The 13,912-nt window shown below is 46.2% G+C and overlaps 1 protein-coding gene across 2 annotated transcripts in view; it reads right to left on the bottom strand.

The window, feature by feature from the left end:
- Window positions 1–13,912, bottom strand: part of TBC1D14 (TBC1 domain family member 14) — a 773,921-nt gene that overhangs the window by 146,253 nt on the left and 613,756 nt on the right. For both annotated transcript variants that reach the window (XM_044062828.1, XM_044062829.1), the window contains one exon: window positions 12,825–12,934. In XM_044062828.1, coding sequence (XP_043918763.1) covers window positions 12,825–12,934 — 110 coding nt within the window. The remainder of the gene's footprint in view (window positions 1–12,824; window positions 12,935–13,912) is intronic.

A 13,912-nucleotide genomic window follows, 5' to 3' on the forward strand; every position in this document is an offset into this window, starting at 1 on the left:
ACAGAGTATCCTTCCTCCATTTTTAACTTTTGCAAAGACGGAGATGGACAGCTTGGTGCAAGGCAAACTCAAAACAATTAGTTCTCGAGGAAATCATATGACATATGTATGGATGACTGTTTTTATTTTCTAGTAATACAGGAAAATAAAAAGTTATGTACTCATCATAACATTCCATCTGAGATGGTGCTTTTCATTTGTCTTCAACCTGTGGGGAATAGGGATCCGGTACGGATCCGACTTGGCAGCATTTTCTAGCATCGGATCTGAGCTCCAAGCTCCTCCCCTACCCATAATCCCCCTGTATCCCTCCACCCCTCAGATTGAGTTTGCTGCAGACAGCATCACCCTAACTTAACCAAGTGCCTAACACTCTGGCAGTAGTACCCTGAAGGCACTACAAGGAAGACAGAAGCTTACTAGCGTAGGGTCTATGCATCTTTCATCTTGTCTACCATACAGTCCAAATAAGGCAGGAGGAGGGAAGAACGGTTGAAGACAAAATGGAAAGCAACAACTGAGATGGAACGTTATGGTGAGTACATAACGCTTTTTATCTGAAGTTGTTCTCATTTGATCTTCAACCTGTGGGACAGAGTCCCCAGCTACCAAAAAATCCTGAGAGGTTCTCATGGAAGGATGTTCCAGAGCAGAGTGGAGCCAAAGGATGCCCTGCCTCTGGACAGGAGATCCAAAGAAACCCTAGACCAAAAGCCAATGAAGTAGCCACAGACCTGGTAGAATGCGCCTGACGTGACCTGGTGGAGAGAATACTTTGGCTTTATAGGCCAAAGCTATGCACTGAGAGATCCAACGAGCAAGTTACCTTAGAAACAGGTTTTCCTAAGAAAGGCTTAGAAAAGGAAACAAATAGCTGATCAGACTTATGAAAGGACTTTGTTCTATGCAAATAGAAGTGTAGTTGCTTATGATCATCAAGCAAATGCAATTTATAGTCTGCCTATTCTGGAGGTTCGGAAAGAAAACAGGGAGACTGATTACCTAGTTAATGTTTGATTCTGAAGCCTTTTTCAGGAGAAAGGATGGGTTCATCAGTAAGGAAACCATGTCTTTATGAAACACCATATAAGGGGGCTTTGACAGACAAGGCCTGAATCTCAGACAGGTTTAGCCGAGGTAATAGCAACCAGAAAAGCTGTCTTCCAAGACAGGAGTTGTAAATCCACTGTAGCTGCTGGTTCAAAAGGGGAAGACCATCAAGGATTGTAAGACTAGAGTAAGATCCCAAGGGGGCATAGGGGTCCTTGATTGGAAGCCTAAGTAAAAAAAAAAAAAAGTATCTTTCAAAAAGGCTTTACAAAGCTTGGAGGAAGCTAGGGAAGCCAAATTGTCTCCTATATGAAAATTGGAGATAGCTGCCAGTTGGACTTTCACCGTAGAAAAACTGGCACCCTGATGAAACAATATCTGCCAGAAACTCCAACATGGCAGTGACTGAAGCAGTGAAAGGGTCCAAATCATGCTGAGACACCCATATCAAGAAACATTTCCACTTACTGGAATAAACCTTAACGGTGGAAGATTTGTGAGCTGCTACTAAAATCTTAACTGGAGAAGACAGCCAGGGAGTCCTAGCTATTGCTGGAATGGGAGCAGCCAAAGCTGTAAACTTCAGACTGACTAGATCGGGGTGTGGGATCCCCGAGGGATGCAAAGTCATATCCGGAACCAGATCTACTGTCCAAGGAGGACACACTGCATGAGACCACAAAGAGGGGGAACCAAACTTGGTGAGGCCAGAATGGGGCAATGAGGACAACGAAGCTCTCCAGCCATCATGTTTTCTGTATGAATTTTGGAATCAGAGAAAGTGGAAGATAAGCATGCAGAAGGCCAGAGGGCCAAACATGAACTAGAGCATCTCTGGGGGACTCCACCTGGAGGGGGGTCCAGAGCAAAGAACTTGCTGCACTTCACATTGGAAGGAGAGGCGAAGAGACCATAGCAAGGCCTACCCTACTTTAGAAAGATCTCTGTTCTGCTACTGAAGGGTTCAGAGACTACTTGTAAGGCATCAGAATACATCTGCTAAGCCTGTCCACCAGAATGTTGGACCTCCCTGGAATGTGCCTTTTCACAAGAAAATGGCCAGTGATGATTGCTCACTCCCACAATCGCATGGCTTCACAACAAAGGGGATAGGACCTTGTTCCCTCCTATTTGTTGATGTAACAGACTACAAACATGTCTGTCTGGATGACAATCATCCATTGAGGAAGGTGGGCATGAAGAGCTTGCAATGCCAAAAGCACCACCCTCATCTCCAGGACCTGATATGCAGATGGGTCACCAGGGCAGACCCATGTGCCTTGGACCATCCTTCCCAAGCAATAGCCCCCAACCCGAGCAGGAAGGTGTCCATAGTCAGAGGCGGGGAGGATGAATGGGCGACCCAGAAGGAGGTCCGGTGATTGAAACCACCAGAGAAGCGAATCACTGCAGGCCCAAAACAAATAAACTGGATGAGGTAATGGTAGATCTAGTACGGACTGCTGGACAGCTAGGGTGCACTGCAGAACCTCATATGCAGACACGCTGTGGGGATCAGGGTGACCATGGCTGCCATGGACCCTAACACCTGAAGGACTGACTCTGTAGGGGCATACTGGGTCTGAACAATGTACAGCGCGTCAGAGGGATTGACGTCTGTCCGGAATTAGAAAAACCTTGCTCTGAGTGGAGTCTAACAGAGCCCTAATGAAATCTAGAACTTGAACTGGATCTAATAGGAACTTGAGATTCATGGTTATGCCCAGCTGGTGGGCGGTCTGGAGGAGGAGATCCCTGGCTTGACAGAGTCAATGCCTGGAGAGAGCAGAGAGCAGCCAATCATCCAGGAAGGGGAAGACCTGGAACCCCAGCAGCCGCAGGTAAGCAGCCACTACTGCCATCACTTTGGTGAACATCCTGGGGGTGGTGGTGAGACCAAAGGGTAGCACTCTGAACTGGTAATAAATGGCTCCCAGCTGGAAGCAGAGAAACCTCCAACAATGCCTGTATTTTGATGTGAAGGTCCACAGAGCACAGTCGTTTTTCTGCAGGAAGGGCAGAATGGATTGGAGAGTGACCATCTGGAATTTTCCTTGACAACTCACAAAGCTTAGGGTTGAAAGATCAAGAATGGGTCTTAAGTCCCCTGTCTTCTTTGGCAGTAAAAAGAACCTGGAAATAGATGCCTGATCCGGACTGATCTGGGAGGATGGGCTGGATGACTTGTTTTTCGAGCAGCTTAGATTTCCACTGTTGCTTCCTCCTGTTGCACAGGTAGAACATCAGAGAGGTGTTTGGACAGAAGTGCATTTGAATGAAGGGAACTGAGTATCCTCTGGATATGATCTGCAACACCCGATAGTCTGTGATGGTCTCTCCCAGGCTGTTGTGTGCAGCTAGAGACTTACAGACTGCCTCCAGAGACTAGCAGTTGGGCAGCCCTTCAGGACTGCTGCACAGGTCTGTCCGGGAAGGAATCCAGAGACTCCTGGTTTCTCCAACCCTCTCTCTGCTGCAAGGACAGTATCTATCATATACCCCTCTGCTTCTGCAGGAGGGCGAGTCCTAAGCATCTTGGGAATAGCTCTTAGACTTCCAGAAAGTACAGTTTTGTACCTACCATAAATGTAGATGTTCGAGTGCTAATACAGCTGCAGTCATAACAGATGGGTTCTCCTGCCATCAGGCGGGTCCTCGGTCGGCCGAATTCCAAAGTCTAGGTCCGGCGTCGGTTGTCGTCGCTTCTTCCCTGACGTCAGTGCGACAGGGGTATAAAAGAACCAGCCAACGCCATTTTCTTCAGTTTCTTGCCCCAGATGTCAGGTGCCCCCAGAAGGAAGGCAATACATAAAATTATATAATAATGCAATCCAATATAATCAAAGACCAGTAGTTGCAAGCAAATACACCATAAAAGACCCCTAGAGGGGAAGGAGGGAGGGAAACCTGGACTGCAGCTGTATTAGCACTCTAACATCTACATTTATGGTAAGTACAAAACTGTACTATGTTCATCGTGCATACAGCTGCAGTCATAACAGATGGGTAGAATCCCAAAGCTAAGAAAGGGGTGGTAGGCACTAGGTGGAGCTAGGAGGAGCCAAAATGCCCTGCAAGACTGCAGTGGCAAAGCCTGCTCTAGATTTCGAGTATAATGGTAGGTTGTAGTGCTTAGAAAAGGTATGCACAGAACTCCAAGTGGCTGCTTCTAAAATATCCTTGGTAGAAACTCCGAGGAAGGCTGCAGAGGTGGCTGTGCCCCTGGTAGAATGAGTTCTAATGCCTGTAGGTACAGTTTTGCCATGAAAGGAATAGCAAAAGCGTATGCCGTGGGCTATCCATTTTGAGATGGTCGGTTTGGATATTGACTTTCCTTGAGCTCCTACCGCACAGGCCACAAAAAGCTGTTCTGATTTTCTGAAAGGCTTTGTTCTGTCCAAATAATAACGTAGTTGTCTGTGGATGTCCAAGGAATGCAGTAATCTCCCCCCTTTGTTTTGAGGATTAGGATAAAAAGTAGGTAAATGTATGGCCTGATTTAAAGCTACCCTGGATACCACCTTTAGGCATAAAGGACGGGTTGGTACGTAATGAAACTCTGTCCTGATGGAAGATAAAAGGCTGGACAGCCATAAGAGCCTGTAGTTCTGAAACTCTACGAGCTGAAGTGATAGCCAGAAGGAAAGCTGTTTTCCAGGACAAATATTGTAAACCTGATGAGGCAGCTGGCTCAAAAGGAGGCAAAGTCAGTTTTTCCAGAATGAAATTAAGATCCCAAGCAGGTATTAGGTTCATAGAGTAGTACTAGGCTAACTGCCCTTGCGAGCCATTTTAAGCCTAGCCAATTATCCCTTGTGAGACTCAAACCCTGTACCTTGTGTTTGTAGGGCAAGCACCTTAACCATTAGGCCACCCTCCCAACCCAACCAATTGTTTGTTTTCTTGGAGGTCTTAAATTCTTAGCCCCTCTCAGGAACTGTATTAATAGAGGGTGAGAGAATAAAGGTGGATCAGTGTTGTATTTTGCAGAAATGGCTGAGGCATGGATTTTGATGGAGGAGAACGAAAGTCCACTGCTTAGCAGTTCAGCCAAATATTGTAGTATTTGAGGTAAATTCAGCTTTCCAGGGCACTGGCCCTTTTTCTCATTCCAAACACAAAAACGTTTCCATTTTGCAGAGTAAGCTTTTCTAGATGATGGCCTTCTGGCCTCCAAAATGACATACTGCACCTCCTTGGAGAGCAGGGCCTGCTGCGATGCTAAGGAATCTTCCATGTGGCTAGATTGAGCGTTTTCAGCCGACTGTGAAGAGTTTTGAAGCTGTGCTGTGTCAGAAGAGGCATTAGAGGCAGGGTCCATGGTGGGGAATGCGTCAGGCTCCTCAGGAGTGGGTACCAGTGTTGCCTTGGCCAGTCTGGAGCAATGAGGATCATCTTTGGTCTGTCTGCTCTGGTCTTCAATAGGACTTTGGGCAGCAGAGGAAGAGGTGGGAAGGCATAAACTGTCATTGATGTCCAAATGAAAGAGAGAGTGTCCACTCTCCAAGCCTTTGGATGGAAAATCCTTGAGCATTATTTTGTCAATTGATGATTTTTCTGGGAGGCAAAGAGATCTATTACTGGCCTTCCCCATTCTTGGATTATTTCTGTAAAAACTTTTAGATGCAACTTCCATTCGTGTGGATCTGTCATATTCCTGCTTAGGTTGTCTGCCAGCGTGTTTTCCTTGCCTGGCAAGTACTGTGCTTGTAGTTCCATTTGCAAGTCCATGGCCATGTTCCAAAGTGACATGGCCAGTCTGCACAGGGAATAAGAATGTGTTCCTCCCTGCTTGTTTATGTACCACATAACTGTGGTGTTGTCTGTTCTTATCAATAGCTGACCTGGTTGTAGAAGGTCCTTGAAAGCTGTAATAGCATTTATCACTGCTAGCATTTCTTTTTGATTGATGTGAAGGTGCTTTTCTTTTTGAGTCCATTTGCCCTGAATGTACCGGTCTGTCATGTGCGCCTCCCAGGCGTAGTCCGAGGTGTCCGTTGTGATGACTTGATTTGCTTGAGGCTTGCTGAATGGAAGACCTGTGTTTGTTTAGCATGCTTGAGCCCACCACAGAAATTCCTTTTGCAGACATGGAATTAGTGGTATTATTGTTTCCAAACTGTGGCTGTGTTGAGACCATATGTTTTTTAGGTACCATTGTAGTTCTCATATGCAGCTTTGCACATGGGTTTAGTAAGATGCAAGATGCCATGAATCCCAGAGCCTGCAGGATTTTCCTTGCAGTCAGCCTGGTGCAATTTGCCAGTGTTCTGAAATATTGAATTAGTTGCCCCTGCTTTTCTGGCATGAGGTAGGCCATCTGTGTGTTTGTGTCCGAATTGGCACCCAGGAAAATTATCTTCCGAGAGGGTATTAGTCTTGATTTCTCTTTGTTGACTGTGTATCCTAGAGAGTTTAGTAACATTATTACATAAGCCAGATGTTTCAGAAGAATGTGCTTGCTGTCCGCTTGGATCAGGCAGTCGTCCAAATAAGGGTATATTTGTATCCCTTGAAGTCTGCAGTAGGCAATTACTGATGCCAGGCATTTCGTGAATACTCTGGGTGCAGTAGATAAACCAAAGGGCAATGCAGAGAATTGATAATGGGTTGAACCTGCAAGAAATCTGAGGTATCTTCTGCAATTTTCTCTGAGTGGGACATGCAGGTATGCCTCCTTGAGGTCTAATGTTACCAGCCAAGACTCCTTGCCCAGCATGGGAAGAAGTTGCTGTAGATGAGCATCTTGAATTTTGGTACGAGTAGGAATGTGTTTAGGATGGACAGATCCAAAATAGGTCTCCAATCTTTTCCCTTCCTTGGCACCAGAAGTAGCCTAGAATAAAAACCTTGACCTTGTTCGTGTGTAGGTACCTCTTGAATAGCTTTCATGTTTATAAGATCTGAAATTTGCTTTTGTGCCTCTGCCCTTTGATTGCGTGGCAGGTTCGGCATGCCTTTCATTTTTGGAAGGGTATGAAAATGGAATTTGTAGCCTCTGTTTATAATGTTTAGGATCCATTTGTCCTTTGTGACAATATGCCAATTTTTTGAGAATAGAGCCAGCTTTCCTCCTAAGGGGGCTGCCATTTGAGACCTGGTTGGCATTCAAATGGGAAGTCATTGGTTTTGCTTTCTGAAAGATTGCGAGTTGTCCTCACCACCTCTTGGTGTAGGAGTTTGCCATTGTCTGCCTCTGTACGAGCCTTGTGTTTGTCCCCTGCCCCTCGGGCGCCTGTATCTGCCTCTTTGGGGTCTGTCTGTGGCAGGAAAGGACCAGTTTTTGGAGGGCTAATTTCTACTAAAACGTGGGGGTTGAACCTGCAGAAATTCTTTCACAGTTTGCATTGTTTTAGCCTTTTCCTCCATTTTCCGTAATACTTCTTCAGCATTTGCCCCAAATAGCACATCTTTTTGAAGAGGGGCGTCTAGTAATTTAGCTTTGACATGATCAGGCAAGGCTTGTTCCTTGAGCCAGGCATGCCTACGTATGACTGAGCCTGTAACAGCAGCTCTACATGAGGCCTCTAGAGCATCAAAACCACATTGTAAGGTATGTTTACCCACTTGTTCTGCACTATGCATCAAATCCTGCAACTCCTTCATGTCTGGTTGTTCAGGTTGTGACATTTTACTTTTCAATTGAGATAACAGAAACTGTTGGTATTTTAGCATATGAAACTGACAGTTTAAGGCCCTCATGGATAAGGTAGCAGAGGTATATACCTTTTTTCCCCACCTTTCTAAGGATCTGGAATCTCTCTCGGAAGGCAATGGGTTTTTGGCAATGGAGGCCTTAACTCCCTTGGGCCCCTGTGAGATGGTTTCTAGGTCAGCAGCATGGCTTTTGTATAGAAATTGGTGTGAGTCAGGAACCCTGTAGTACCAGTCAGGCTTAACTGGAGCTGGAGGAAGAGAGTCCGGGTTAAGGCAGGCCTCCGAGTAAACATCATCTAGGATGTCCAGGACAGGAGGTATGAGGCCTGTGCTGGGGTAACAAAAGAAATTCCCTGAGCCTTTTCTTGGAATCTGAATAATCCTGGCCTTCCCAGAGGAAGTGTTCCCTTAAGGTATGCAGAGTTTCACCAAATGAGTAATCCTCGATACAGAAGGAATAGATTCCTCTGCATCAAAGTCTTCAAAAGGGGAGTAAGACTGTTCCTGATGATCAGAGTGCTCTGAAATAATGGATCCCTGATCAGAGGAGGGGGAATCTTCCTCCACTCTGGGTCTTTTGTCCGGAGGTGGCTGAGAACCTCTGATTAGAGTAATTAAATCCTCAGCCATTTTAAGCATCTGTTTCTTAGGCATGGGGCCTGGACATGGGCCCTGTGTAGCTGGTCTCTTAGGGTGCATGGTAGCTTTAGACTTGGTGAAAGCCTTGATAGAGAAAGAAGAGGAAGGTCTGAAGACACCTTGAGTGGAGGTGGACCTGTCCACATTTTGTGTTTCAACGCAAAGCGTGGCTTCGGTATCTGTAGTCAGGGTGTGGCCCGAGGAGCCTGCGACCTCAGGTACAGGAGACACCGCCAAAGATGTGTCATCGGTAATCAGGGGCTGCGTAGGCGCCTCGCTGAGAACCGGACCACGTGTAGTTGGCTTTGGCATGGTGTCGGTAGAGGCCGCGGACCTCGAGTGTCGGTCCTTGTCTCTGCATTTTTTTTAGACAAAACCGGAGTCGGAGTATCCGATGACCTAGTATAGTTAAATAAGCACCAAAAAACAAAAGCAAGCTTTCCACTGCTCAAAAACAGCCAACGGAGGTACGGAATAAACGATTTTATTGCTTGTCAATAACTTTTTAAAACCTTGCTTTTCAGCACAAAACTTCAACCACGTGAAGAACAAATACGAAAAACAAATCCCAACAGTTGAATAGTATAGTTAAATGCTTTTCCAAAATAATGCTGGGCGAACTCCGCCCGATGCTTAATAGTGCGTTTGTTGAATGTAGCACAAAAGCGACAGACCGAGACGTCGTGGTCTGGGCCTAAACAAGGTATACAGAGGGAATGGAAATCCTTATGCGGTATTTGCTTCCCACAAGAAATACAATTATTAACTTTGTCTGACATCGGTCTGAGGCAAGAAAAAGTTTCCCCAACGGGGTACTTAGCTTTTAAGAAGACTTAGGTCCAAATTTTTTCGTAATCTCAGGAGCTGGCCGACCGGCACTTAAGAACAGCTTCTGCTTCGGGCACCGCACGGCAAGAAAGACTGAAGAAAATGGCGTCTGCTGGTTCTTTTATACCCCTGTCGCACTGACGTCAGGGAAGAAGTGACGACAACCGATGCCGGACCTAGACTTTGGAATTCGGCCGACCGAGGACCCGACTGACGGCAGGAGAACCCATCTGTTATGACTGCAGCTGTATGCACGATGAACATCCACATCATCTTCACCCCACGTTGATTCTGGGAAAAGGTTCTTTGTGGGGTTGAGAAGTGGATACTGACGGCAGACAGGGTCTTCCAGTCTGTCACTCAGGAATAAAGTGTCTTGTACTGTTTTTCCAAAAAGGGTGGAACCATAAGGGGCATTTGTAAGATGCCTTGAAGGGCTCTGAGAATGCACAAAGCTGGAGAGCACGCATGACATCTGATGGCAATGTCTGTGCCGACCACCCTAGAGGCACCTTCAGCAGCATGTGACAGAAGCCTCATACAGGTGTTGGAAATGGAAATGAGGGTGGCCATACATGAGAATACCCTCTTCTCTTCTGCTGACATGGACCCTGGGGCAAACGCCACAACTTCTTTGACCAGGTCCCACTGAAGTCTGATCACATGTGCCATGTAGACCAGCACACATATGGCAAATGTGGCTGAAGTGTAAACCCGCTTCCCAAAATGGTCCATGGACTGTTGAGCTCTCCTGAGCGAGCTCTTTCTTCTTAGTCGCTGCAAACACCATGGCATCAACCAGGGACCAATGCTCCTTATCAGAAGGCACACTTAGAATCTTATCAGGGGGCTTGGGGATGGGCTCCACCGTGTCGAGTCCCTTCCATGCCTGAGATGCAATCAAATCCACAAGTGGATCCATGGGAGGGGACATCCAAGGAGATACTGGGTCCTGTGTCAAACGGCTCCAGGAACACAGACTCATCTGGGTTGGGTCTTTGGACAGACCACTCCCCACTCTGGCGTAGGATTTCCATGATGTCTCCAAAGGAAACATCATCCTGGGGGGTGACCAGGGAGAACCTTCCCCTTCTTTTAAGTTGGTGCCTTCTGTGACTGACTCCAGTGGGGAGTCAGAGTGCCTCCTTTTATGCGTATGTTTCCAAGGGTGCTCCTCAGGGGGGAGGGGGGTCTGGGGAGGACTCAAACTTCTGGCCATTCTCGTGGGAGAACTCCTTGGGGCAGAGAGGCAACAGGCTGTCCCTGAGGGAGGATGGCAGAATCCGGCCAAGAAAGAGGAGGCGGCAGGACAGACTCAGAGGACGACAGCATCAAGGGTCTTGAGGGAGCAGAGAGAACCCTCTCCACTACATCAAAAGCAGAGGGAGAATAATCCCAGAAGCTGGGACCAAAGCCAGATCAATAACCTTCTGAGTCAACAGGGGAGTTGGATCCAAGCCTCCAGGTGCAGAGACTCTGAGTGGAAGGGCAGACTCAGAACCTCAAAGCAGATGCCACCCCCCACCCCCCGATCTGGTGCTGAGGCTATGGGCTCCAAGAGGCGGACAGCACTGAACTAGTCGGAGCCAAACCACTGTCGGCAACGAGGTACCATCAGCGTCGACCCCTCGACACTGAGAAGCCTCAGACCCAAGTACTCCGAAGTCAGAGGTCGGATTGGAGAAGGAGCAATAGGAAGAAAGGCGGACTGCATGCTTCCAGCCCCGGAGGGGGAGGGAGCAGGCAAGATTCCCATATGGATATGGGTCCGGATGAATCTTCTGCATAATCCTGTACACCTCGACTTCAAAAAGGCTGTTGGTGGACCGGATGTAGGAAACCACAGATACAGGCCTGGAAAGGCACCAGGGAGAGGCCGATAGAGAGGATCGGGGCCAGAGACACCGCTGGCTCAGGAAAAGCGGGTGACCAGATCTAAGGTGAGAGACTTAGGTGGCTTGGCTGAGGAAGCGTGGTCAGAGAACCGCTTCCTGGGCCTATCCTGCTCTCTGTCTCTATGCTTCTCTCAGAGTCCCAGAGGTCGGGTTGGAGGAAGAAGTAGATGAGGAGGCCTCAGAGGAAGGTTGAGGGAGAAGGAGGCCCTTCAAGATCAGCAGGGGTTGAAGCCTGCACAGATCGAACAGGAGGTGTCTAGGGGTGGGACTCCCAGACAAATGCACAGGGTGTGGCCATCAGAAGGGGGGAGCTTATGGTCACACATTGTGCATTTCTGAAACCCTGGCTTGGGGGGTCTCTGCCATGGTAATGGACCACGCGAATCGAGAAAGGAAGAAAGCAAAGAAAGGGAGCTTTTTTTTTCTTTTGAATTACCGGACCGACCCCTGAAGGCAAGAAGAGTATGGGACAGAATTAGAGATAAGTGGCTAAGATTTAGAAAGAGAAGGAGAAGACCAGAAAAATATTAAACTCACTCACCAGGAACCTGGAGCAACAGACCATGATGCTGACTGGATGTGCGGCAAACGAGATCTGAGAGGAGGAGGGAGACAAGGGGATTATGGTTAGTGGAGGACCTTGGAGCTTGAATCTGATGCTGGAAAATGTGGCAAAGCTGGATCCGTATTCCCCACAGGTTGAAGATCAAATGAAAGCAACTTCAGATCTCATGTTGCAATTTAACGTGAGAATTTAATAAAGAGGTTTCAAAAAGAAGTCACATCATAACACCCAAGAGTTTGCACTTGATACTTCTCAGTACTCCCCACAAATGTCACCATCCCCTGAGGTGTACCATGAGGGGTGGAAAATGCAGTATTGCCACCTTTGGGGTCAGGGTCCTGCATCTTGGTCTTCAGCAGGTGTAACTATAGACAGGATCATTACCTTCTATGTGACAAAAATCATTTTAGCATGAGATGTGCACATCACTAACTTGCATCAGTGTCTTATCGTGTGTGTTTTGGGGTGTGGATTCGGTGCCATACTTGTACTCATTCAAGTTGTGCATGGATGAAATGAAACTTACACTTACATTTTAAAAAAACAGAAGAGATACCCAGGATGGAGTAAAGACTGCTTCAAAATGCTAACACAAGCCTGTTTGGCAGTGTGCACAAAAATGGCGAATCTAAGCACTTACCCCTTTTACTGGTGGAGCAGCTGTTAGCCAACTACTATGAAATCGGACATCAGAGAACAATGCCTGCTGCTAGGGACAGACCAAGTTTGGAAACTACTGTAAATAATACCCTTAAGAAAACTCCTGGCAATTTATCACCCTGAAAAAATGCATGCCATGTAAAGCAAGTCATGGTACAATGATAAAGACAAGACAAAAATGGTGCTTCTTGCGTGACTATGTGATCTCTTAAGTACTTCAGCATAAAGGAATTGTGTGCATATATAGGTATCAAAATGTATCTAAGCACTGCTACAGCACTACTAACAGACATCCACTGTCAATGTGACTGAAAGGACAGACCCTATATCCAGGATGAGCCAACACAGATCAAGGGTCAGGTTTCCTGAATAATGTTGGAAAAATGCCATTACCGTCCATGTTGTGGAGATGCTAATTACGTAGGTCTAAAAGTACCTGCTGTCAAAACCATCTAAAAAGAATGTGCTTGCAATATCAATATTTTGACTAATCAACATTCTGAAAAGAATATAAAATGTAAATGACTTACCAATCAATTAGGTATATGTCAGGGGTTAGATTATTCTTCTTGAAGTGTGCAAACAACCTAGGCAAATTTTCTTCAAAGAAAACTTCAAATGCTGCAAAATAAGTCAGCATCTGTGAAAAAGAGAACAAAATGAACACAAATTCAGAGTTAACGTATGATCGAATGTTACACTAAAAAAATATTAAACTCATTTTTTTTTTTTTTTTTGTTGTTACCCTAAAAGGCTAAACTTGCTTCTTGGACCTCCTGCCACCCTAACCTCAGTGTTCATCTTCATTAATCAAGCTTTGCTGTGTCCTACTGGTTAAGTAGGCTTCCCCACAGTACAGGCAGATGGCTGTGCTGGGGACGAGAAAATATGAAATGAAAGGTTTTGAACTGTCAGATGCTTCTTTTTACTAAACCTTTTCTGGTCTATGCCAAGACCTTCAGTCCCTGCATGCAAATAAAACTACTGAAGCAAGCTCTCTGTTCTAGTAAATCCTTGAATGCCATGGCATGTCAGCCCCATGGAACATGAACACTTCACTATAGAAAAGACCAACTGCAGTCATCACCACCAATTCACTTTGCCAAACTATCAAGCAGTCATTGTACAGACCAGGATGTTTATTTTTATTTCCAGACATTATACACATTGATAAATAAAAAGAAATAAAGGTAAAGCAAGAAATCCATTAACTTTTAGTTATGTACTTACCATAACTTTAGATGTTTGGGATCCATCTCGCCTACATTCAGTACTGATGGGCTCGGAGCCGATCCTTCGGCTCCGACTCGGCATGCTATGCTATAGAGCGAGGCCTCTTATTGGCTGAGCTATTTCTTATCCCAGGATGCACCACCACTAATCCCCCAGATCTTGTTTGTCCGCATTCATGCTCACATGCACAACTTGTTTATATAACATTGTTAGATGTTTCAAGATGAAACAGGTTTCGGACCTTCTGATATCCTCTGATCTCCAAGGAAGGGGGAAGGAGGGTGAGTTATTGGGAATGTAGGCGAGATGGATCCCAAACATCTAAAGTTATGGTAAGTACATAACTAAAAGATGTTATGTGATCCTATCTCGCCTACATTCAGTA

The sequence above is a fragment of the Protopterus annectens genome, chromosome 2.part1 (genome assembly GCF_019279795.1).
Source record: "Protopterus annectens isolate FY-2018-M chromosome 2.part1, PAN1.0, whole genome shotgun sequence".
NCBI classification, from domain to species: domain Eukaryota; kingdom Metazoa; phylum Chordata; order Ceratodontiformes; family Protopteridae; genus Protopterus; species Protopterus annectens.